Source organism: Aphis gossypii, chromosome 1, assembly GCF_020184175.1.
Source record: "Aphis gossypii isolate Hap1 chromosome 1, ASM2018417v2, whole genome shotgun sequence".
NCBI lineage: Eukaryota > Metazoa > Arthropoda > Insecta > Hemiptera > Aphididae > Aphis > Aphis gossypii.
In genome coordinates, this window is record NC_065530.1 from 46,618,624 (window position 1) to 46,646,369 (window position 27,746).

The 27,746-nt window shown below is 25.4% G+C and overlaps 1 protein-coding gene and 1 long non-coding RNA gene across 4 annotated transcripts; one reads left to right on the forward strand and one right to left on the reverse strand.

The window, feature by feature from the left end:
* Nucleotides 1-189: 189 nt before the first annotated feature.
* Nucleotides 190-11,133, reverse strand: LOC114129694 (medium-chain acyl-CoA ligase ACSF2, mitochondrial-like). Its single transcript, XM_050197126.1, has 13 exons — nt 10,910-11,133; nt 8,250-8,427; nt 8,027-8,155; nt 7,719-7,942; nt 7,542-7,659; nt 7,342-7,437; nt 6,563-6,711; nt 6,033-6,210; nt 3,086-3,193; nt 1,101-1,249; nt 883-1,024; nt 717-827; nt 190-626 (listed from the first exon to the last, which is right to left on the reverse strand). Exons 1-13 carry the CDS (start codon nt 10,939-10,941, stop codon nt 492-494), a joined length of 1,749 nt encoding a protein of 582 aa, XP_050053083.1. The 5' UTR covers nt 10,942-11,133; the 3' UTR covers nt 190-491.
* A 13,113-nt stretch (nt 11,134-24,246) lies between these two features.
* LOC126549279 (uncharacterized) lies at nt 24,247-25,442 on the forward strand. 3 transcript variants are annotated; one of them, XR_007603427.1, is made up of 4 exons: nt 24,247-24,335; nt 24,401-24,490; nt 25,080-25,156; nt 25,244-25,442. It is a non-coding gene; the product is annotated as an uncharacterized LOC126549279 (long non-coding RNA). The 3 variants fall into 3 exon arrangements; XR_007603426.1 differs by having other exon boundaries at nt 24,413-24,490; XR_007603428.1 differs by having other exon boundaries at nt 24,413-24,458.
* The last annotated feature ends 2,304 nt before the right edge of the window (nt 25,443-27,746 follow it).

Genomic DNA, 27,746 nt, shown 5'->3' on the forward strand with positions numbered 1-27,746 from the left:
TTTTGAAGGTCTAACATTATTATTTTAATACATGGAAAAATGATGAGAAAACTTACACAAGGTTATGCTCATCTTCCAACCTTAGTCGTCAAAATTATAAAATTTAATATTTCAATCGTGCAAACTTCTGACGTCGTGTCCAATTAAGCACTATTATCCTGGTAATTTATTAAATGCACATACATAATATAATAGCATGATATACGTATATTATATTGTTATAGTACAATATAATATTAACCATATTTTATATACATCATTTGTGGTGGTATATAATATATGTAAAACTATATAATTATACTTCATAGTATGTTCAGAATATAATGCAACTATCTTTTTGATGTTTCAACAAAGACCATTATTAATTAACAACTGCACCTACTTCAATATGAACTCAAAACATAATTTGCAACTAGGTGTTTCCGATAAATTGCTATAAGACTAATTATTCATTCATATAAGCATTGAACCAAAACAATAATTAACAAATATCATTGACCATTTTTCATATTTTTTATATAATCCTGCATGATTTCACGAAGTTTAAACTTTTGAATTTTCCCAGAGACTGTTTTTGGAAAATTGTCTATGATCATAACGTGGTTTGGAACTTTAAATCTTGCTATCTGTTATAATATGAAATAAATTTGTTGAAATATGTATGAACTCTTTTGTAACTCTGCATAAATTGTTAATATAATAATAATAACACTCACGTTGCCATTGCAATAATTTTTTACAGTTTCTTCATCAACAGTAGATCCTTTTGTAACTTTTATAGCCGCACATACTACTTCACCAAGTCTCTGATCTGGTATTCCAAATACCTTTTACAAGAACAACAAAATTATTAAAAATAAAATTTTGGTTTTCAGTACAAACCTGTGCTTGGATAATTTCTGGATGAGATTCCAAAAAATACTCGATTGCCTGAGGTTGTATGTTTTCACCGCCTCTGATTATAATGTCTTTAATCCTGCCCGTGACCACGCCATAACCATCTTCGCTCATAATTAAAATATCACTAAACATCGAAAACAAAATATTATTTTATTTTTCCATGCAGAGAAATAATTAACATTTCTGTTATAGATAGTTACCCAGATTTAAGCCAACCATCGTCGTCTATTGCCTTCTTCGTCATTTCCTCGTCGTTCCAGTAGCCAGGCATAACATTGTATCCTTTAAACCAAACTTCTCCAGGTCTGCCCATTGGTACAGTGACCCCATTTTTATCCACAACTTTAGCCTGAATATAATGTATCATAGTGTTATATTCGTGTTATGATAAATGAATAAACACATTAAAAAGTTAAAATTTAATATTTTATTTTCTGAAAAGTCTTGCGATTTTGTCATGTCATTTGTCAAGCGGTTTTAATATAATTTTAAATGTTTATTTTTATTATTAAACTTTTAAACATGAAACTTTAATGAAACTTGCATAGCGATAATACATTTGGTATGATTTTATTTTATTATTATTATTTTTTTTCTAATGCAGTCAATACAGAATATAAAACGGAAAAATACATATAATTGGACGGCGCTTTGACTAGTCAACCTTGCACTAAAATATGTATAATTTATCTACAGTTTTAACGTTTAAGGGGTTTATAAGTGTAAAAATTATATTAAAATTGAACTTGGCACTATATAACTCTACTATTATAGTTAATTAATATTTATTAATAATAGTTATTAATTGGTTCGGGGTTGTACATAAATAGCATTGCCTACATAATATTCAATTTATTCAGAAACTATTATAAATAATAATGATAAACAATTCCCATTCAAGTCAATAGTATTCAAAATATGCAAAATTTAATGTACCTAGCACCGTATATTATTTTTGCTTGCACAATATTTTAGACGATAATGAATGTTCATGGTTGTTTTATATTTCTATTTTGTATTAGCATAATATATTTTTTTATATGTTCGTATTTTGAACAGTAATAAAATTGTACGTAATTGGATATATACCTACGACTGTGCAAGTGTCTTTGTATAACTAACTGACCCTACGTCACCTCTATGACGACAATTTAAAACTGTTTGTATAAATTATAATTAAATAATATTATAATATATGCGTGTCTAACAAATAAAATCCTAGTAAAATTTTGATACACGTCGCATGACGATCTGTAGTTTAATATAATTATTATTTTGTATACACTACCGTCGCTTTACTTTTTTAATATTACAGACTCAGCAGACTCTAAAATGCTATATTATATTATATTGAGGGCAAATTTGGCAGATTGAATCAGGAATGCACTCCATTAAACAAAAATGAAAAATCGCTAGTACTCGTCGCCTGTTGCTTGAAAATGTCAACTCATCTCGCGATTGACACAAGACAACGAAAACATGTATCAAAACATGTTTGGAGTATAATATTTTTATATAGTATATTAGATCAAATTAACTGTAAAAAAAAGAGACCACCATTCGATAATAACCAAATGTTTAATAAATGTATCTGTTATTAAAAAAGCTAAACTTAATATTTCTAATAAAAAAAATGCTTAGTTTAATTTTCCTATACTCAAATATTTGTTAATGGTTATTTTTATTTTAACAATAATTCAATATTATTTAAATATCATCTAAGTACCAAATATTATTATTATTTACCTGCTCTAACTAATAAAATAAAGCTACCTCAAATTATTAATTTTATATTTATATTTTTAGGTTTTTATAATTATTAACAAAATAAAAAATACAGCATAATTATATTATTATGGACCGTATAAAAATAATTTTTAGGGCATTGAATTCATAACTCTGTTTCAATTTAAAATTAGCTTATGCATATTTATAAAAATTAACTCAATTATAGATATTTTACAATAAAATTGTGTGGGAACACTCTAAAGTCTAAGGTACATACTATAAAAAAAAAAAAAACTGCAGAAACCATCAAAACAAATTAATATATAAATATGTACTGTTCATTAGCTTATTTTTTTCCTATGTGAGCACTAACTCAAGGTGAACAAGAAATATCTGCGAATCTGATCACAAATAAAATTAATAACATATCTATATTTATTTTTTATCTAAAACTTACTTCGGAGTGATCGAGTACTTGACCAATTGTAGTTAGCGATTTGTGTTCAGACTCATCAACATTAGATAGGAACACAATAGGACTGGCTTCTGTCATGCCGTAGATCGACTGAAATCAAAATAATATTCAAATATACAAATTTTAATATTCAAGTCATAGTGTAAACGTTTAGACGTTTAGCCTTATTATCGTTGTATAAAATAAATTACACTTCCTTCATAAATATAGAATTATACTGTTATAATAATATATTTATACTAGGTATACCATGTAGGTAAACATGTTATTTAATTATCAAGTTATAAAAAAAAATCTATAAGTTTATTTTTAAGTAACATACACGTGTAGGTATCTGAAGCAATCACTGTTGCAAAATAGAAAATGTGTTTGATTATATTTTAGTTCCAAGGAAATTCAATAAAAACATAACATAGTGTAAAGTACTTACCTATTTTTTAATTACTATTATTATTTATGGGTGGATCGATTTTGTGTTACACAGAAATCGAAACCATCATACTTTATCTCATTTTTGGATTTTTTTTTTTTTACTTGTACTTATTTATAATTTTGAAACTAATAATACATCTTGTATATTAAAATTTAAATCGTCAGAATAATTATAAAGTACCTATAGTTAGTTAAAATTATATTATTGATTGGTGTCTTAATCGTTCATAGTTAACAAAAAACAATATCTATGAAAATAAAAATTATCAGATTTCTCACATCTATTTCAATATTTATATTTTTACCAATTAATACCATATTTGCTTGATTATCAGGTATATTTGGAACTTCAGACATTGTGGCCAAGGTTGCAATTTCCCCAGAGAAATTCTGCCTAATACGTAGAAACTTATCATTAATTATGATTTATACTCAAAACACACAAGCAATGTATAATAATACATTATACCTAGTAATTAAAATTTAGTTTCGTGTTGATTAATTTATTTTCTGTTGAGCTTTTTAATGGATTGCAGAATAAATCTCTTCTAATCTTACAGTACAAAAGTTAGAGAAATTGATATAGATTTTATCAAATTTGAGAATTATGCTAATTGCTAGTCATAATTAGTTCTCGTTACATAAATTCCAGATAAGGACCAACAACAGGTCATTGATCTACTATTTCATATTGATAAACATATTAGTTTAAAATAATTGTATGAAACTATATAGGTACCTACCATTCTTAATATTTCATTTCCTGGGTTTAAAAAAAATTGATAAAATTGTATTTAAGTAATAAAAATAATATAAATATTGAACTTATTCAACTTGGCCTCTTTTTTATTTAATTATAATAAAAACAAATTCAAATTTTCCGAATTTGTCTGAATCATAAAATATCATATCTTTTAAATTAGTGATTTAATTACTATTTAAATGCTCGTTGTTCATTATCAATACCAATATTGCTTATATGTTTATGAATATAAGCTTGGTATTAATTATGATGATTGTTAACTCGACTCGTTAATTATGGCAAGTCGTAAAATGTACTTTAATTCGTTGTAAGCTCAGTAGGTATTGATTTATGGACAGACCAATGTCTATATATAAGATAATTTTCAATTTATTAAATTGTTAAAGATACATTATGTTCATTTTAGAAAATCATCTAATATTACCTAGAGAAACCCTAATTAGAAGATAGTTCTCATAATTTTCCACCAAAAAGAATTTTTTTATTTATTATTTTAATATCATTGAAAAATTGCACGATTGAATTTGTTTTTTATTTTAAAATCGTGATAACGTAATCATGAAATTATTTATTTTTAGATAGTACATCGTGATGAAGCGTTTTATATAAATTGATATTTCGCTATTTTTGTACTTTTTAAACGTTGTTGTCAGAAACTTTCGATTCTTTTAGTTTTACACAATTATGTATGCACATTATTTGTTGCTTATGAATTAAATTAGGTCATTTTTATTATATACGTAATAACTTTATCAATACAAAGTATTATCGAATCGGAATAAATAATCAATATTTTTAGTGCCCGCGTGTTAATCCCGGTCAGAGTTTATACACTCACATACCACTGATTATTGATTTTAAACAACTATATTAATATACATGATGTATAACAAATAGATAACATAATATTAAAATAAGCCGAATTCGAGAAAACTAAAGGTAAGTAGCATCCCTTTTTACTTTTTAGGTTTTGACTGATGTTGTTATAACTATTATACATATCTATATAATTGTATACACAATAGGTGCCTATTCAGTATGCTAATCTGAAATCTGATGGAATATACGTTTTACGAGTATAAAATGATATTATGACATTATATGGCTTTATGTACATAATATGTTATTTTGTATATATAATACACGTGTGTTAACTGTATATGTATACGTAAGTAAACAACTATAAGAAAAGCATCAATTTGCAATATTATATAACCACTTTACGAACACGAGCTAGCCAGTCTATTATAGTTCAAATTAATTACTTACGCGATATTATGATACACGAGTAAAGACCTACAAGAAACGGCGTGCGGGGCTATGAGATAGATCATTTAAGTTTAGACGCTGTTACGAAAATTCAGCACATATTTCCAAATTCGGCCATAAATTATATTTACAACACACGTGAAGCGCTAGACGCCCATTATAGAATACGTTTTACTGTAATATTTCCCCTCTGGTCGGTTATTATTATATACTTCATACTTATTCGTTCTCGTAGCGTAGATATTATACGATTGAATAACTGCAAATTTAATTTTTCGCTTGACCCATAATATGGTTTTAGTTCTTAACGAGGTGGAATCTATCAATTTTTGCACTACGATTATTTAATCAGATGTTTGTGACGAAAGCGTTGCAACAAATATATCGGACCGCAAACGCGTTAAAATTGTGTACACGAATACAAGCACTGCAGATCGTTTTTTCGCATATTAAAATATATATTACCGCGATTCTTTTGAGATTGAACGTGGTTTTAATTTGTTTGAATAAATTGGGCGAACACAGTGCACCTGCGCATAATCCAATTTCAGGAGTGGTAAATGTATGCCCTTGATCCAATAGTTCTTTGGAAGCGTTAATCAAATCTATGTACATGGTTGGTGTCCCATACAAAATTGTACACCTATTAACATGAAATACTACAAAATACATATTTTATTTCACTACATTATATTGTTATACATTAGTTCAAAATAAAACGAATTCATCTATATTATTATCATTTACTAAACTTAAATCGTTTTGAGAAAATTAAAAAAAATAAAACGATTGATTAATAAAATTAATATATGCAAGTATGCAACCTGTATGACGTACACTGTAGTAATGTTTTTCTTCTGCAATATATTATTAAGTTTACTTTGTTCATGAATAATAATGAATTCCATTGAGTTTCAGATTAATATTAATGTATAGATGATAGTGTTTTGTTTTTTTTTTCATATTATATATTAATTACCATCAGAAATACTTACTTTTCAGTAAAAATAGCCTTAGCAGATTCAATAGGTTTGTAACCAAACGCTGGTAGTACTAGTGTGCTACCGCTGTTTAAACTTGCCATAATACCGACCACAGTTCCAAAAGTGTGAAAGAAAGGAACTTGTAACAATATTCGATGTTCCTGTTTAAAATTGATATTCAATTAATATTCTAATACTCTATATAGATAGATATGAGTATTAAGCATAAATGTTCTTATTATTTTAAGTAATTTGAATTTACAGATTATAAGAATCAATTCATCATTATTATACAGATTCACCAAGCATGCTCCCTCCTGTTTTTTTTTTTATTTTACTTTAAAACCTTGATTTTTAAGTATATATACTTAAAAATCATATTTTCAAATACTTATATAGTTTATGATATGTAAGAAGTGTCCTGTGATTTTTTTCAATCAGTAAATGCCCTTTTTTACTGTAAATGGTTAAGCACATGTTTTTTTGAAAATGTTGATATGTATACTATGTAATTGATTTAAACGAGTAATTTATATGGTATAGTAACTAATATAGATTTATTAAAATTGTATTATTCGTAAAAAAAAAATGTTTAGAGTATAATAAACGCTAGACTATAATAATATATTAGGTGCATATTAAATTTTATTCTTTGTGTATACCTAACCATTATTAGAAAATCTTATTTTGGGTTATCAATGTTTGATAATTCAGAAACTTTAAACTCGTATTAAAATGTAACAATGATCATAATAACACCCTGAAATCAGTGCTGTCCAAAAATCAAGTACCTTTTCTGTCAACATCATTCTCTTGCAATAGAAATATGAGTTGTTCACAATATTACTATGAGTCAAACACGCTCCCTTCGGTGCACCGGTTGTCCCCTGTAATGTTTATAATTTGTAATGAGAGCATATTAATTGAAAATATAAATATCTGTCGTAGTTGTTATAAAAATATAATAATGTGTAAAAGAAGATTTTCTTACAGAAGTAAATTGTATATTACATATCGCTTGAGGATTTAGTTCGCGGTTAATTTTTTTCAAGTATGATGTTGATTTTATCGTGCCTGATTGACATACATCCCAGTATTTAATGACTCCACTAAAATATGATAAGCGATACAACGATTTAATCTAATAAACTTAATTTCGTTGACTTACGGTAGGTTTTTTTCTGTGTTCATCACTACGAATTCTAAATTTGGCAAGTGTCTAGTAGTAACCGGTTTACCGTGAGGTTGCTGAGCAATTTCCGGAACAATATTTTTGAGCAACTCGTAATAGTTTTGATTTGGGTGAAATTCGAGAGCTATCAGCATTTTTGCGTCAACTTTGCTAAGACAATGATGGAGTTCATTTTTCATATACAATGGATTTATATTTACCTACGAATCAAAGATAAAATTCTCATTTCATTTTTCGTGTTATTCTATTCAAGTTAAAGTACAGAAATCGGAAATTAAACTTACTGCAATTATGCCAGCTTTAATTGATGCTAATAGTGTAATTTCCCATTCTAACGAATTCGAACCCATTAGACATAACCGATCGCCTGGTTTCATCCCAATTTCCAAAAGACCAGCAGCTAACTCGTCTACCTAATTAGTTTTATACAAACAAATTTTTTTCATATTAATTAATTATATAGATTAATTATTGCTAAAAAAAATATGGTCCTTTCATTTTTACAACCTCATGTTTGAGATCTGAGAACGTAATTTTTCGATTTTGATGAACAGAAACTATAGCTTCTCTGTTTGGGTATTTTTCTGCCGCTTCATCAACCAAATTTCCAACGGTTATGTTTTTCAACGGTTCATTTTTAGGGCCTTTATAATAACTAGGTTTTGGAATAATAGAAGCTGTGGACCTGGCAATTATAAAATTTTAAAAATATAAATATTCCAAGATTATAAATTGTTTAATATATTAAGTACAATTATCCATAAATACATATATTTTATAAAAAGTTTTAAAATACAAGGGCAATAATAAAAACGACATCAAATCATAATCCACTAAACTATATTATTATATATATTATATATAAGTTTACAAGAATAAAAAGAATACCTACTACAATTAAACTTTTTTGGGGCTAACACCTATATAGTTTTAAAATTGAAAATTAAAAAAAATATATTAAATTATAAAAGCACATCATCTAACACGTATATTTTTAGTTAATTTGTATTATTTGTATCAATTTAAATTTATTTTGTAAACTATTATAATGTATTTGATTTTTATATGTATAAGTTTGACTTAAAAAAAATCGTCCTTCAAAACAAGGACTGTATAATGTTATGTTGATATAAAAAAATAATAATAATAAAATAAAGCACGTAATAAATTAAGTCGTATATAAAACATTAATGTAGCAATTCTTAATAACATATGGAATATAGTAAAATTATTAGGGTATTATACTTATATTTTAATAAATCATCAGATCATCTTATAGATATAACATATCACAACCTAAAGTATATAACCTTCATAAAAGTTTAAACTAAATTAAACTAGAAAATAAATATGATTGTGAATATCATATAGACACATATTTTGTCTTTTCAAGGATTTAAAATAAAACAATTTAAAAACAAATTATTACAATAATAATAATAATATTTTGTTAACGGTTATGATGAATTCATTTAGAATTATGAATGTCATTTAGTGTTACTATACTGACAACACCATTAATTCTTTCAACATTTTATTAAAATATATAACTTTATAAAACTTATTCAAAAAAAAAAAAACGTGATATGTAAAATTACTTAGCATAAATCATATTGTAATAAATTTACACGAAACCATATTTGTCTTGTTTTTGGCTGGATGGGCCGGATGGGATTCTAAAAGAGACGTTTTGTGGTAAGCATAAATTATGCTTAACTTAGGTAGATATATGTCAAGTAGGTAGGTACCTATATATATATGTATTTTCAATATATTACATTGCTTTAATATGTAAAACGTTTAAACATGATGGCACTCGGAAATCTTAATCAAAATACATTATAATTTAGGTACATGGCCATCCTTAATTAATAAAATACATCTCAGTTTTTATTTCTGAGTAGGTGATGAGTTAGGTATATGATACTTTTAAATATTAAGTTATTCAGGTATTCTTACAATTCTGTAATAGATAATAATATTTAAAATTTTATTTTATTACCTAGTGGTATATATATATATATATTACGTTCTAATTTAACTATGCAATAATATATTTTTTTTATCAATATTTCAGTAAATAATATGAACTACTCTTCGCGCCGCTTGCTTATCGTTAACGGATATTATTAGCTGTTATTATTACTAGGTAATTTATAATATGCCTATAAACTTTCTCTTAAATGTCAAGACAAATAGTGAAATTTATTTTAAAAGATTATATTTTACTATTATAGACGATTTACGTTTAATAAATTGACTTGAATTTACCGATGAAATAGTTGTGAATTTCAACGAAATTAAATAAATACAAATTTTAATTATCATTAAATATATCTATATTCGTAGGTACATACAATATACATGCTTGTAGTTAGAAAAAATATGATTTTTCATATTTATTATCAAGACTGCGTTTTAGTTTACCAAAATACTGTAGTTTAGGATTCCTTATTATTTATTTTATTTCAAATTTTTATATATATTTCATTGTTTAAAATAATGATGTTTTACCTTATAAACTCACTCAATAGTATAGAATATTATTTTATAATATACCAATAGATACTTACTATAATATTATTAATGTATCAGAATTTTAATTACACGATTATACTCATTGATCAATCGAAGGTTTTTTGAATTCTATATGTATTATGGTTCAAATACATCTTACAAATTTATTATAAAAAATTACTTTTAATACTATTTATAGGTAAACAACATGTAAATGTATAACTATCAATAATAATAATTAAGTATTTTATATAAGATACATTATATGGTTATTATTAAGCTCGTAGGTAAAAACGTAATATTTGTAATTGTATTTTTGATTTATATTTTACACTGGCCCTACGTCATAACATTAGATAGGTAGGTACCTACGTATGTTAGTATGTAAATGTAAAAATTAATTTTAAAAAATGTATCGTTGTAATATAATCAATACAGTAATGAATAGTGAGGCTTTGTATCTGAGTAGAATACTGTACCCAATAATTACCCAACATCGTTATAAATAATGCAATAATTAATAGTTCTATAACAATATTATAGTTAATATACCTATTATGTTTCTACGCTTTTTCCGAGATTTGTTGTTAATAGTTTAGTTTAAAAACTAACTTCTTATACCCGAATATAAAATTACAATTTAAGCTTACTTATTTCCTTTTCCGAAATAATCTTCAATCATTTTATAAGAGTTACGTTTATTATTTAGGTTGACAAACAATAATAATTATTGAATACGATATGTACTGTAAACTATTAAATCTGCAGATGATCAATTATTGTGATTTTAATCATCAAATAAACTTTAACTCAAATGAAATACTGATTGAATATGTTATAACAAAATGAACACCTGTAAAAAAACGACTAACTAAAACAATAACGTTCCATTGAAATTTAAATCATTATTTCGTATTTGCATAGTACCTATTTGAAATTATAATTTAAAATTTTTTATTTCTCCTTATGATTCACAGAATTTGATTTATAATAGTATTTTCTATAGCCCCCTATTATATTCAATATTTTGATAATAATTCTATGAATAGTCAATATAGTATAATTACAAAGGTTGATTTTTAGAATTGACTTGACACACGTGTCAATTTATTATTATTTTTTTCTATAATTTATTTATTTATTTATCTTGTCAAACCTCGAACATGACATTTACACTAAGTATTGACTCCCTAAGTTGTATTTATAATCCACAGCAACACAATACAATTTTATTAAAATATTTAGTATAAACACATGTAAGATAGGTACTACATTATTATGTAATAAATAAATTAAAAATATTTAATTGTAATATGTCAAATCAAAATATATCACCATTAGAAAACTCAACACTTTTAACAGCAATTTTCACAAATTACTTTTAAATTTTATTTAAATCGATTTTTGTAACCATATAATTTAATTTATTAGGGAAGACGTATCTGATATAGGTCGATACCGATGATACCTATAGATATTTTTAATTATATTTTAACTCGCTGCTCATTATATTTCTATGTTTCATTCATAGATGATAAAAGAATTTTTTATCTAAAAATTTAAATAAAAAATAACATTACCTAGGTTAGTTTTTATTTTTTCTCAAAATATCTATGACTATTTTTGTTGTAATATTATCTCTATGCCCATGTCCATGTATTGTGAATAAATAAGTTCCTATAAATGTACTTATGATGTATTTGTGTTTTAATAATACTTGCACAATTTGTAAATAAAAATGTATTAAAAAATTGTGTGGTCACCAACACAAATAATATATGAGTACCTACCTACCTTAATTAAATAATATGAGATAGGTTATTTTAGTACCAATAAACAATTGTACGTGTATTAAGTGCTAATGTGTTTTTCTCGCGAAGTAATACATGTAAGTATAAACTCAGGTATTTTAATGATATAAAAAATAAATATTTTTCATCGTGTAGATACTGTTGACCGTTAAAGTGACTATTATTGTTTCTGAGTTTTAATTTTAAATACATTTCATAAAATTAAATTTATTATATGTATGTATGTATATACTATAATATATATATATTAAAAAAAAATAAGTAAAATAACTATTATTTAAATCTATATAATATAAATAATAACTAATGCGCATTGAAATAACTTCTTTATAATTCCAGTAATGTTAACAGTTTTATCTTGTTTTTCTAAACTGATAATTAACCAATACATTTTAATATCAATCAGCTTTCTACTATCAATAGCTCGCAATAATTAAGATAAAAAAAAAATTGTTAGTAGCTTAATGAATAAGCATTTAAAAATCGTAGTTTAAAAACGATTAATAAAACATCAATATATCTAAAACATCTATAACATACTTATCATACTTTTATGTATTTTGACACATCATACATAATCCAATATTTATGCATATTATATCTGAATATTTCTATTATAAGTATAGCAAATCATCCTTTATAGTTTATATCAATCTAATTTCAGACTTGTATACAAAACTACGCAATTATTTACATAAATTATAATCAACGAGCCGAAATATGTAAATTGTAATTGTTGATGTACCTAACGAAAATAGTATTAATATTATATAAGATTTGCACTCATGATTGTTTATACCTACTATAATATTTATTTATTTAATAATAATATGATCTAGTCTCACTGCCAACAATTTACCATAATTTAAACAAAAAATTGGTTAAAGACTGATTAATGGTCGAATATTAATCGTTTTCAATACTTTTTTTACTAAAAGCCAGTTAGTATTTTCAATAAATTAAACCTACCTAATGTTTATCATTATCATTAAGCTATAATATATATATATAATATATCTATATATTATATAGTTTTTTTCTACGTGAGTATTATACAACTTGAATTAACCCAATTTCTTTTTAATAAACACTCATGTAAAATACTAAAATATTTAATTAAACAAATGTGCTATTACAAATTAAATTAAAATTTTGAAGACTATATTATATTAAAAAAAAATGTATATGGTATAATGATCAATATTTATGCTGAAATAAGATAACAGCATATTAAAAAAATGAATAACTATACAAACTGTATAATATACCTATATGTCAAAATAAAAACTTATGCCTTTGTACCTTAAGTTGCTTAACCCATCATTGGGTCATTGACATTTGACATGCAAACAGTTTTGTCTAGTATTTTAATTCTAATCATCATAAACTCAATAAACCCATATTACACTACATCACCGTTAGATAGCTGAAATTAATCACTGAGTCTGAGGTGTTGAACGTCTAAACATTTCGTTTTGGAATCAGTAGGATCACGATGTAGATACGATAACAGTAAACATAATATTTTCAAAATATTGTAGTATTAGTTCAAATCAGAAAAAATCTTTATGATGTACTAAAGACCAATATATAACACACAATAGCGGCCAATGACTATTTTAGTTGAAGTTTTCTATTTATAACGAAAAATATAAATAAATAGATCAAAATACATTTCATTAACCATTTTTATTTATGTTTAGCTCATCAGTTATAATTTTACAAATTTGAGATCGTATACAATACCTATAAAATAATGTGTCAAAAAGAAAAGAAAATTTTTTTTTAAGTGGTGAAGTTTTACAACATGTTGATAGGTACAAAACCTTGTTTTTCACATTTTTATAGTTCATAGTTTAATTTTTTGTGTGGAGATAGGGAAGCAATCGTACAGATTATTTTTCCTATAATATAACATTGTTTACTGAAGAAAATTATTTTTTACCATATTATTGTCAATATATTACTTGTTGATGAATGCCTACGAAAAAAAAATATTTCATCTGTTTTTAATTGTTATCTTTAACAACAAAACAATAGATCACAGTACATAACATGTATAATGTATAAAAACAATAAAAAAAAAAACAACAAACATTGGTAATCCTGACAAAGGTTTATTTGATAATGTTGTACTAAAACAAAATCATTTTATATCTATTGTTTATTTCCTAATGCATTATGATCATAGTTAACAGTTTTTTTAATATGTTAAATTCAAAGCTCTGCATATTAATATAGGTATAAGTATTACAATATTAAAACATTGTATTATGGACGTGACACTATTTTTTTCTCTATGGTATTGATAATAATAATTCATCTAATGATAAAAGAGTATAGCAATAAAACTTTCCAATTCAACTCTATTGGTTAATGACATTGAAAACAAATTCATCTATAATTTGTAATTTATGTTATTAGAACAGTTAGATACAGTGACAGGAAACAGTGGTGAAAATTTGAAGCTCTGATTAATAAAATCAACTAACAATTGCATCTCCGTTAAGAATTTATTAAAAGCTATTGTAATCATTGCAGTTTTTTTTTTTTTTTAAACAATTTTTTTTGCTAAAAAACAGCAGTATAATATGTGGTCCTGCACGTGCATTCTGCAAACGTTCAGAAACGTCCTGTTAGTACTATCACTGTTGTTGACTGTTGTAGTCAATAAACCATAATTGTATAATATCCAATCAGTGTGAGAGAATAAAGTATACGGCTTGTTTACAAAAAACCTGTTCATCCATAGTTGGACCAAAAATGTGCAAACAGCACCGGCAACATCCCATCAGCGTTGAAACGATTTGCAGTAAACGTGAAAAACAACAGTCAATGACCCTCGCAACTCCAACACGCCAGCAAAAATATTTTACGTAGCTAAAGGTATAATATTTGCATATATTCCGTCATTCTGCTGACCTCTCTTACGGCAGTTAAGTGGTCGTGTTTAGTATACCAAGCTACGTTAACTCATAATTAATGTCGTGGGAAGTAGTATAATATTAGTAAAACGTATAGGTGTGTTTTTATAGGGAATACAATTCAGGAAAAAATCTGTTTATAAAATAATTTTAAATCAGAAAAAAATATATTTACGCTTAAAATAATTTCAAGTATATAAAAATGTATTATGTTAAATTAATTCTATATGAAGTACATACTAACTTAAAGAAGAAATTAAATTCAAAAAAGTAGGCAAGATATTAGAAACCTACGCTCTGTAGTACATTAGGTATCGAACGGGTCACTATAATAAAGGGTGTATTTATTTTGAATTCAACTATATATTTTTATATTTTTATACAGATATAAGAAAAACTTATGTGGGATCTTGTATAAAATTTTTAAGTAATAAAACCCAGTAAATAATTTTTAATCAAAATTTATAGACAATTTTAAAAATTTAAAATTTATCATCCCTATAAATAGCTCAAAAGTTAAAATATTATAAAAAACCATGTATATAAAATTAAATAGGTGAAATTTTCAATTATCTACGAATATTTGTTTATGAATTGCAACAAAATCTCATTAGAGATATCATTAACTGATTTTGTGTAAAAATTCTTATTTTTCCTTAATTTTTTATTTGTTTTTCCCGATTATTTTAAAAATAGTGGGAATATTTTATTTTTTATTCTTCAAAGTAAAAATTAGATTCAATGTTCTATCCAAACCCATCTTCAAAGTTTAAAATTGAAGTATTTATCAACTACATATCGTATACAGTATGTACACATACAAAAAAAAAGTAACTGGCAAGAAAAAATTGATTATGTTTTTATAGATTTTATTTTTAAACTATGATATGTTTTAACTATGTTTTTTTTTTTTTTATAAAAATATCACCTTTAAAGCAGTAGCAGTAGCAAATCGCAGAATGAAAATTGGTTCTTATTGGTCAAAACTAAAAAATAATGATGCTTCCTTTTTAAAATTGCCTTTTTCAATCGGTTTTTAGGTTTTTAGTTGAAAAAAAAACAATATGATGACGCAAGTATTATGGATATTTTCTATTAATTTAATTTGTAGACTTACATTATTAAAGTTTAAAAATTCCACCACAGTAGGTACCAACCTAATACCATTGAGTATAATAGGTAAGTTTAACCTAACCTAACCTAACGTAAAATGCAACGTAAGTTTATGAAATGAAGAGTGTATATTATGTGAAATAGATCACCTGGTATTGGACTCAATATACTATCAGTACTACGTACTTATGCAATTACTACACCCAACGGATACTAGCGGCTACTGGTCTGTGTATAATATTTTATTACAGTCAACTGTAATAAGTGCGAGTGGTGTTCAAACGTAGTATTACTTTTTCAACTATTATTTTTAATGTACCGTTCCGGTACATTCCAAAGACTAATAAAATCATACCCATAAAAAAAAATTCCAATACCTAATAATTTATCTACAAACTTATAATATTTACTTGGAAAAATACTAAAAATAATGAGATATCATTAAATATAATTCTTTGCTAATACTACGACCAAATTTTTTAAGTAAAAATAGAACTTAATGTTTTATTTTTTTTTAACGTAGGTACCTACCTACTATTATCGTCTTCAATATACAAATAAATAATATTATATTTATATTTATATATATATATATTATTACGTTATTATTATTAGTATTATATTTTAATGTATGAATATCTAATTTCTTAATTGTTTTTTAGGCAAAATATTAATTTTATATTTTTATTAATATTATGTAGTGATGTAAATTTATTTGTTTATGTAATTTGTTCAATTTCTAAAATAAAAGAACTAGGGATATTATATGTATTATTGGTTCCAATCATTTAGCTGTAATACATCTGTTAACACATTGTTATGGATTTGTCAAATATATTTTATTTTGATGGTTTTACTGCAGATATATTGATTAAAACTATCCAGTTCGAAAATTGTTTATCATTGACGACGATCGATAATGCAACGTATCAACAAAAATATCTATTACACACTAATCACTAGACACAATATAATAATATTCTTCTTTTTTTTTGTAAATTTATAATAATATTATCTACAAAAACAATCGGAACACCCAATATATTATATTATTACATACATATCATGCATATTTAAAGATATGGGTAGGGTTAGGTTAGGTTTATCCAAACTTTCACCCCCTCAACCCTTTGGATCCGCTCTTATTATTTAATTCATAAGATTTATCCAGTACAAACTTTAATAAATATTAGTTCAAATTTATACATTTAGGTATTCTATAATATAAAAATAAATTATGATAACATTAATTATTATGATTAATGTATAATTTTGTTTATATAATTTCAACCACTTTTTATTTTTTACAGAAATAATTCCAGTTCTTTGGAAATGTTATAATCAGAATACATTTCTTAATAAATAAACCAATTACATAACCATTCTTGATTATTCGTTTATTGTAACATCTTCTTTCTTGTACAGCTATTATAAAAATTGTTTTTTTAAAAAGTTTTTTAATAATACACTAAACTTTATCCTATAGGCTATGGACCTTGATGTGGTAAAATATTTATGGCTTTCAACCACTGTATATGAATTACCCAGCTACACTTATATATAATAATGTAACTACACATATTATATTATATTTATCATTTATTTTCAAGCTAATAATTAATTTGACACTAAACACTTATATTATATTCTGATATACTAAACTAGCTGGGTTTTCCTTCACTTCCCTGACTTCGATGTTCAACAAGCACTCTGACACTCTCTAACGACTGTTGTCTGTAACTATCATTAAACTACTTCCTTAATTTATTGTTATGTTATTATTTAACTATATATTATTGTTGAAACAATAATTAAATATCCATAATAAATACACATTTAAAAAATTGAAATAACATGAATTACACGATAAATCAAGCACACCAGTTTAGGAGCCTACAGTCTTATTTGTTATGAATTTGATTTGAAACGGCTAGTTTATACAGATCACTATTTATTTAAAATTGATTTATCCTACGTTTTGTGTTTATGAATTGTATTATACTACAAATGCCTTTTTAAAAACTCTATAAAACCGTTTTTAGAATTATAGAATTATTATTATAATATACATACATTGCTACGCTCTCTATCGTATCTTGTACCCGTTTTTAAATTTAATTTCTATGGTTCTATATTTGACATAAATACATTATATTAAGAACTATATTGTATTTTAATTTAATTGAATTAAAGTTTCTGTATTAAATATTTTATAAGTATAAACTATTCATAAATTACAAAGAATTTTATTATAGACATAGAATTCTAACCCAATTAGACTCTAATGAAATATATATATTATACTTAATAAAATACAATTATGACTAAACTAACCAATTTTGATGAAAAATGCATGTACTCAAAAGATGTATGATTTATTATAAATTATGATTCTATAATCGTAAGTTTCACTATACCAGATATCTATTGTTATAACTCCGTTGAAGTTTATTACCAATAGTTATTTAGGTAGTAATATTCTAATCTATGCATTACTGTCCTATACTTAATTTTTTTTAAATTTTACAATAATATCTCATAACTGAGAATAATAATAACCACTAATAATTCAATATTATCTTCGATAAAAAGATAAAAAGTAATAATTTAATATATTTAACGGATATATATTATATGTGTGTGCTTTTAATATTATTTACAACAGCCATTGGTAACATAGCCCATTGGGATGGATCTATGAACCATATTTATTTTTCAAAAAATAAATATAGATGGCAAAACGCGATAAAATGATGCTCTGCTGTACAGCAGTATAGGTTACTATTATGTATTAAATTTGAATCCAATGATAGGTATCATTGTATATGAAAAACGATTCTGATCGGAGATGATTTGTCAACCTAAGATATTATATTTTCCAATGGGTTGTGAAAAGGTTGGTTTGTTTTAATGATGTGAATACTCCAAAATTAAATCATAAAGAGAAAATGTCAATTTCAACGGATGGTGTATGTTTCAAGTTTCTACGACTAGTTGTGTTTAATTTTAATAAAAAATCTAAAATTATTTGATAGTAAAACGAGTAAATTTTTGATTTTGTAAACATTTGAATTTAAGACTACATTTTTTTAGTTGGCTAACGTTCAAGTTCTTTTGTAATTATCGTAAGAAAATTATGGAAAACCTTGTATTATTATAAAATAATGCATAATATGTATTCTTGAAATGTTTGAACCACAATAAGATTAACTTATGAAGAACTTTGCATTAAATTTTCAACTATTTTGGCTCAGCCAAAACAATTTTATCAATATTTATAAAAAAATGTATATTAAATATTTCAAATGTTTATAAATAGCTTTAAAATAAGTGAAATATTTTGAAAATTCCAATCTAAATAACTGGTGAAATTTTCAAGTATTTATGACTTATACTTTTTAAATAATGGGAAATATTTAAAATCGTTTGAGGATTATTGGTTATCGTTATGCGCCTTAGTAAAAAATTAAGATTCAAACACTCATAACATTGTTCCCTATAACAACGCTTCGAGTTTTTCTGTATAGCTATTTGAAGGAAAACTTATGGAAAACAGAATTGAATTTTTTAACCTGAAATAGGTATAAATAAAAAAAATTTTATGAATTTTCAACTACAAAATTACTTACAGATTTTTTTGACATATTTCTTTAAATTTAACTTTGTGACAAATGATTTTTGATTTTTTTTTTTAACTATAATAAGAATAACAAATGAGAAACCTTGATTAAAATTTTTAAGTTTTTTGTGCACCCACCCAAAATTTTGTTATCGAAATTTCAAAAAAAAAAAATATTTAGAAAAGTCAATTTTGTCGAAAATTGGTTTTTTGTAAAAATTGCTGTTTTCCCTTCACTTTTTTTTTTCCGATTTTTTTGAAAACTGTTGGAAAATTCTTACTTTTGACTTTTATAATGCACCAAGGATACTCACTTTGCTATTGGAAACCACCCCTAAAGTTTAAAATTTAAGCTTTATTTCGACAAAAGTTATGCTGTACAGTGTACACATTGTAAAATCAATACTTCGTTTAGAATCTAAAATACGACAGTACCTACACAAACTAAAGGTATTACATTTAGTTGAGTAGAATTTTTAAAACAATGAATTATAATGGATATTTATAGTTGCATTATATGTATATACTATTAAGTTAACCTAACCTAACCTGATGTGAGATGATTTCTGTCGCACGACTCCGCTTATAATTGTGGACGTTAGGTGGGGATGTTGTATGCATCTAACGCAGTAAACTGGTTTTATTTATATGATCAAATACATCACTTTTCTTAGAGTTCTTAAAAAATACACATAATACGATGTTTTACTATTTACATCTTTATTTATGCACAATCAATGATAAGTATAACATTAAAACCACAATATTAAGACTGAAATACAGTCCGTAACTTGTAGATATTTATTATTTTTTTTTTCTAAAATGTAAATAAAACATTTTTTAATAATATACATGAAACGTTTATGGAGAATATGACTATGCCGAATAAGTAATTTGTTATTATTTATAAATATAGATACAATAATTATATTATGATACAATTTGTGTTGAGGTAAAGAAAACTTAATAAAATAATTAAAGTATAATATTACTAAATTATTATTATTACTATATTTGGTTATCTATTAGGTCATTAAGACATAATGTGTTATTACATGTGTTTTTCTACCATATAAAAAATTGTTTTTTTTTCAAGTAATTTTATACACTAATAGATCTTTATAAATAATTACTACGGAAAATGTTTATAATATGTTACTATGGCTAGGTAATAAATAGCAAAATAGAAATAATGATTTCTAGGACAAAGTCGGGTTATATAGCTTTAGAATAAATTTAAAATGTATAATATTAATACAGAATTATTAAAATATATCCTATCAATAATTATTTTTATTAAATATACTAATTATATTTAAGGTAACATCAAGTATTGTAGTAATCAGTAAACAACTCTTCGACTTTCAATAGTTGCATGTAATAAATTTAACATAAAACACTTTTTTTCTTATAAGTTTTTTAAAAAGTACTTCGTATAGATAAAAATTTTAACTCTATAATCGACATTACATTTCGCAAAAAAAATTATACTTTTTGACATTTTGAAATTTTTTTTCATTCGAACGCATTTTGACTATCTCATATTAAAAAAAATTATTTTCGTAGTATAGATGTATAAAAATGTAAAAATTTTATATTGAACCAATAGTTTTATTATTTGAGCCATTTACAATTTAGTGTGTTTGAAATGTTTGAATATTGTACAAAACATTTTCAAGAAACTCCTGCTTCACTTACCATCTCTATCTAGACTCTAGAGTATTGACTATTATTATAGCCACTATTGCTCAAATTAGAGCAAATTAATGAAGTGACTTTGATTTTCTGTTAACTATAATTAATTGAAATATGCATCATCATGCACTCAGGTAGTTACAAATAAATTATAAATAGAATTTGTAAAATTCATCTCATTTCTGAACATTAGTCTTACAATCAGAGTTACTATATCTATTTAAGATTATTACTTGCTTTATCGTAATCTGAATGCATTTTGTTCATGATTAAAATTTGTCGTTCTTTTATTATTTCCCCGTGCGGTAATTATGTGTTTTGATACGATCTAATGCGAGATTTAAGAACTCACCACAATAATCTAAAAATTTACAAATTAAATGATAGAATACTTATTACCAAAGAAATGTTGACGTGTCATTGGTCTATACAATTTTAATTTTTTACCTTGACAAATTAAGTAATCAACCGGTGCGTGAAGACGATTCTATTTTTAAAATTAATGTATACATGGTTTTGGACAAAAGAGTCATTAATTTCTAAATACTCGACATTTACTCAACATTGAACAATAATAATATGCATGTCAATTGCTTGCGAATATACCAACCGTGATCACAGGCAATTGCAGACCTTGACAGTAGTACCTATATTAGAACTCTTTGCGTTTAAATTACCAGTGCCAAAAATTTGTTTGCATTTATGTATATGAACAACATTTTTAAATATTTTTATTATTACATTACCAACAAGTAACAACTATTCATATTCTCCACACGTATAATAGCGCGACAGCGGCGCAATAATAGTAATAACAGTGAAGAGGGAGATAAGAAAGTTATAATATATTACCTATATATTTTTGGGATGATTATAAATCTCAAAAAATTTCATGTGCCACATCATATTATAATACTAAAACGATTTCAAATTAATCAAATTCGACGAATTTTCGGCAGTGTTTGAGAAAATCGTAATAATACTAAAATCATGTACATAAAAAAGGGAAGAAACACAGTAAGTAATGAAATCATGATTAATTTCCCATTTTCCCATAACTTCTTTAACCTTTGAATGCATATACATTAAGTTGATAAATACTATCCATGAATCTCGTGTAATGAATATTATTATACAACTGGAACATTTTATTGGCTACATTATGTTTTTTTATCATTGTCGTTGATTTGTAAAATTTTATAATATCATTGCGACGCACTAGATGGTAGTATCGCGTGTTGGGTTGGTATAGGCAGAGAATTCTAAAAGCAGGCTTCATCTTTCCTTCTCTATAATATTATTTTATCATTGACTTATACGATTGTCTTATATTGATACTCGTATCAATATTAGTTATTACCACGGACTTAGTTAGAATGAACTGATAATAGTAAGGACTGTGAGGTTGTGGGGTCTGATCCCCAAATGTTTCTGCCCCGCTACACTCCACAGTCATCAAAAGTACACTCTGTTCAACGCTATCTAACCTAATGTAGTGTACTCTGTATACCTTGTCTAGAGAAACATTTGTGTCATACTGATAAAACATTCGATATCAGTCCATTCTAACTTAGTCCGTGGTTATTACTATATAGAGTATCTGTATAAATATTTTTGAAAACTGTTTAAGCATGGGAATAATTGATCAAATTGTCATATAAAATTATCGCCAATCATATTGTTGTAAAAAATATAATATATATATATATGCTCCGAAAAGAAGCATATTCTTTTTTTTTTGTATATAAATTCGTTTCATATCATTCTAATTCCAAAATAAGAAATTTAAAAGCCCAGAATGCGGATATTAGATTATTATTGTTTTCGTATCAGCGTGTGTATTAAATGTATTAAACGTATAGATTATCGATCTACAATATCTACATAATATTATAGCAAATATTACCTACTCGTATATAGTCAGTATGCCAATAACATCGATATTGACCATTTCAAAATTTAAGATTTAGTGTTTTAATTTGAAACCTCTTGTATGAAGTATGCATCGATCACTTCAATGGATGTAGAGAGTTCGTTTTCCACGAATAAAATTATTCTGTCAGACAATAGAGTCAGTTTCACTACTGAAAATCTAGGTAAATACATACTTGGTAGTTCATTCTTTTTTTAATTTATATTAATTTTTCAAATTTTTTTATTCGTTTTTATAACTAATTCATGTTAATTTTTGGTCATGCTTTTATCAAAAATAAATATGCTTCTTTTTTGATTTTTTAAAACAATCTTGTGCTTTTTTAGTTACTTACTATGCTTTTAACTCCGAGCCATAGTTATTATTAAAGAATTTTGAAATTTTGATAAAACAACAACAATATTACAAAACAGCGCTAAAACGTACCTACGTCCTACAAAATCTGATCTTGAAGCAAAACTTAAAACAAATGAACTTATACTGCTATGCGTTTTAATCAACGCACGTTATGCAACTACCATTTATGACTACTAATAACTACTCATTTTAAATTTGTATATTAGTGATATGGACTGTATTTACAATGTGGGCTGTCATGCCGCATTTATAAGCTACTTAGTACTTATATACTAAGAGTTATATTTAACTTTAATCTTAAGCTGTTTATAAAATAAATGTACCTATTATCAAATACTAGTTAGGTGACGAGTAATTATTCAAGTTAAAACTTCTTTAGGCGTGTTTAGCACTTTTTGTGGGTACTGAATTTAACTAAGCCGTCACTCTAATAATGTAACGCTCAGCCGGGTGAAGTAGGCTCGAGTCGACTAATAGCAATAACTGTCGCTATAGCAACAACAAGTATCAACAATACTTATCAGCAGCATTTAATATAGATATTTTTTGAAGTATTTTGATTTAATTTTCTGTTGCACTCAGAAGTGTTTCGACAAATTACTGCCAAAAAAGGAGTTTTTTTAGGTATTTAGAAAATATATTCCGTTCAAAAATATTAATTTCATATTTAAGTTACCATAAACCTATAGTTTCATTTTTAGAGTATGATGATGCAGATGAAGGCCACTCAGAGCAAAATTCACTGGAGTAATTTATACAGAATTATAATTCAGTACATTGTAAAAGTTATAATTTATTTATCAATATAGAATTCAAAAAAAAATTGTATTTCGTATTATTAATTTCACCTTGTTGAAGTTTTCACATCTGCCGTGAGGTCTTAAGCACACCAATTTTTTTTTTATTATTCTCCGTTCATTACCACGCTATATAATATTAAACAAATTACTCTACACGTAGTAAATAATATGATATTTGACCAATAATTAAATACAAAATACCAATAGCTTATAATACAACATAAATACATGATAGATTGATAATATATCATATAATTATAGTATACTGGCATCTCTTACTTACTTACTCACATAGAGAATATTTGGGTAAAGACATATCACGCCGAATGTGTTTGAATTGTAAAAATCATAATATACTCAATTTTGTTTTTGACGTACCTACAACCTCTCTAGTCTCCACCCATGAATTAGGTAGTTATTTTAATCTTATACGTACAATGCATACCTACATGAATATTATTTTGATAATATTATTATCTGCTGACGTTCATAGTATTATAATCATAATGTTTTAGAAGCTAAAGTATTATACTGTAATTATTGAGAAATAAATTTTTTGACTTTCTAGGACCAAACCTTAGACACTGTGTCTTTATACACAAAACCAGTGATTTTGGCCTTGAACACGAACTCGAAGGAGACTTGGTAAACGTTATCAATAATTAAATAAATCATATCAATAAATAAACTTATAAATAACAATATTAATATATTATAATATTTAATTCATAGTAAAATGAGTATTGATAATACACCAAAAACGTACAATAGGTACATGAGAATATTGGAAAAGTAAAAATATTCACAAATAAAAATGCATTTGTCGATCAATGTATTGTTTCCTTTTACCTAACACAAAAGTATGCAGATTAAGACCATTCTATCAGGTTATGAATACGATTTCAACTTAGTGACCAATATTTATACTCTAGAGCAGTGTTTTCCAAACTTTTTGCAATGGTGATCCATAAATTTAATCTTTATTAGGTACGCGACCCCCTACTAAAAAAAAAAATCAATTATGCCATAAATAAATAATATTTTTATCATAGAATTTTATAAAATACAATACTGAATAATAAATACATAATAAATAAATAAAATAAATTATAAAAAATACAAAAAAAATAGTAGAGTATGAAAATTGTTGTCGTAACCACGAGTCACAACTCATCAAATAAATTTCGCAAACCACTATTGATTTAGGAAACGCTGCTCTAGAGAATAAGGATATAGTAGACTGACTATCTGATCAAAATATGTATCTTCTAAATTATTTTATGCTTGGACTTAATTACCAAGCTCCAATATAGTGAAAGCATTTACAAGTTTATGGGGGTCGCACTGTTTATTGATCAACACGACGCACAATTATTTTCTAAAAATATTCTTATTTATTTATAATTTTGTATTATAATATAACCTTGTAACCTTGTAACATACTATAGACATATATGTATAAAATTCAGAAAAAACAAAATCGGTTTGATTAAAGACACGTGTAATATATAATTTCCGATATGAGATCTGTTTGGTAATAGGTATTATTAAACATTTTGATACATCACATTATTTTTGATCACGATCAACTGACTTTTTTTCAAGGATAAAATAAAATGAATCAAACTATGTGTGAATTATACTATACAATGGAAAAATGGGAAGATCAATGTGAATCGTTCAATATAATATAGGTAAGTATCTCAGTAGTATTCATATTTGAAAATCTTATGTACAATGGTCAACAGCAGATGTTCCTGTTTTTGGTAATCGATTTATATAAATAAATTATATATGATTATTGATTATAATATGAAGCATTATAAAGTAATGTTACTTTTGATAACTTTTATTTTGACTAATTATAAAATACAATATCGTGAAATCATATCAAATGTTCGTGGTGAACAATCATTTATAATGCCTACATTTTACATTTTGAAAGAACTTTAACTAGTGTTACCTAAGTAAACTTTTTTTAGGATAATGGCTTAATAGTTATTCTTATAATTTCATTAGTAAAAACTGCAACATTGATAGCAAATAGCAATAATATTAATCACACTGTAAAATAGTAAAAATAATAATTATTGTATCATACAATCATCTTATCAAACCTTCTATAGGTATTATGTTACACCATTATATATTAAACAATAATATAATACGTTGATGGACACGACTGATATAGCATTGCATCCCATTTGAGCCCTTTTAAAATCACTTGATACCAGTGACACAATTTCAATTAAAAATAAGGAACTCTAAAACCCCTTATTTTTCAGTTAGTTCACAAATTGCATAAATAATAAAGATGCTAATTTCAAAAGTGGAACTGCTAGTCCTCCTAAAATTTCTGCTCTAAATTACGCTCACATTTGGTGTAGGTACTTATGTATTTGAATTTTTTGCCTCAGATTTTTATCAAATGTTCAATTGATACCCATTTTATTAGTGTGATTTTATACGTGGCAATGTATAGACGTACCTAATATAAATAGATCACAAGATGCCAGATTTTCAAACCTAACCAGACGTTTATAATACAAATGATATGGTATTCACACACTAATTTGATTAAATGTATAGAATACCACTGCACAATACTGTAAGTCTATATCAACATAGAGAGTTTTTTAGGGAACGTGTCGGAGTATCAGACTCTGACCAACCATTAATTGCAATCCTGATGAGTTTCATGATGGTGATAAGCCTATGCATGACTGAGTTTTATCCTGGTTCAGTGACTGTGACTGTGATGAATAAACATCAGCTAAAAAAAAAAAAATTGGAGAAAAAAAACAGAAAACGTCAAAGAACGAGAAAAATGATCACTGTGCATGGAACACATATTAGAACTAACGACAGATGGAAGAATCTTTAGCGCAGTTCAGAATATATGAATCAAATGATAATGAGATAATGAAAATAATGAGATAATTTCACAAGGTATTGTCAAAATCATATAATATCAAATCGGCACATAAATTGGGTTTTAATTGTTTAGTCTATAAAAAAGTTATTAGTATGTTTTTGTTAGTTTATTCAGAAAAATGGGTGAATTAATAATATAATTCCAATATTTTTACCAATCGTAATAGGTATATACTTATGTAAAAACTAAAACGAAAGGCGTAATCTTAAATGTTTGGTCACAAAATCATATTTTTTATTATTTTAATATACATCGAAGCTGTTTGATCTACCAAAAGTTAAAAATTCTGTCTAGACCTGA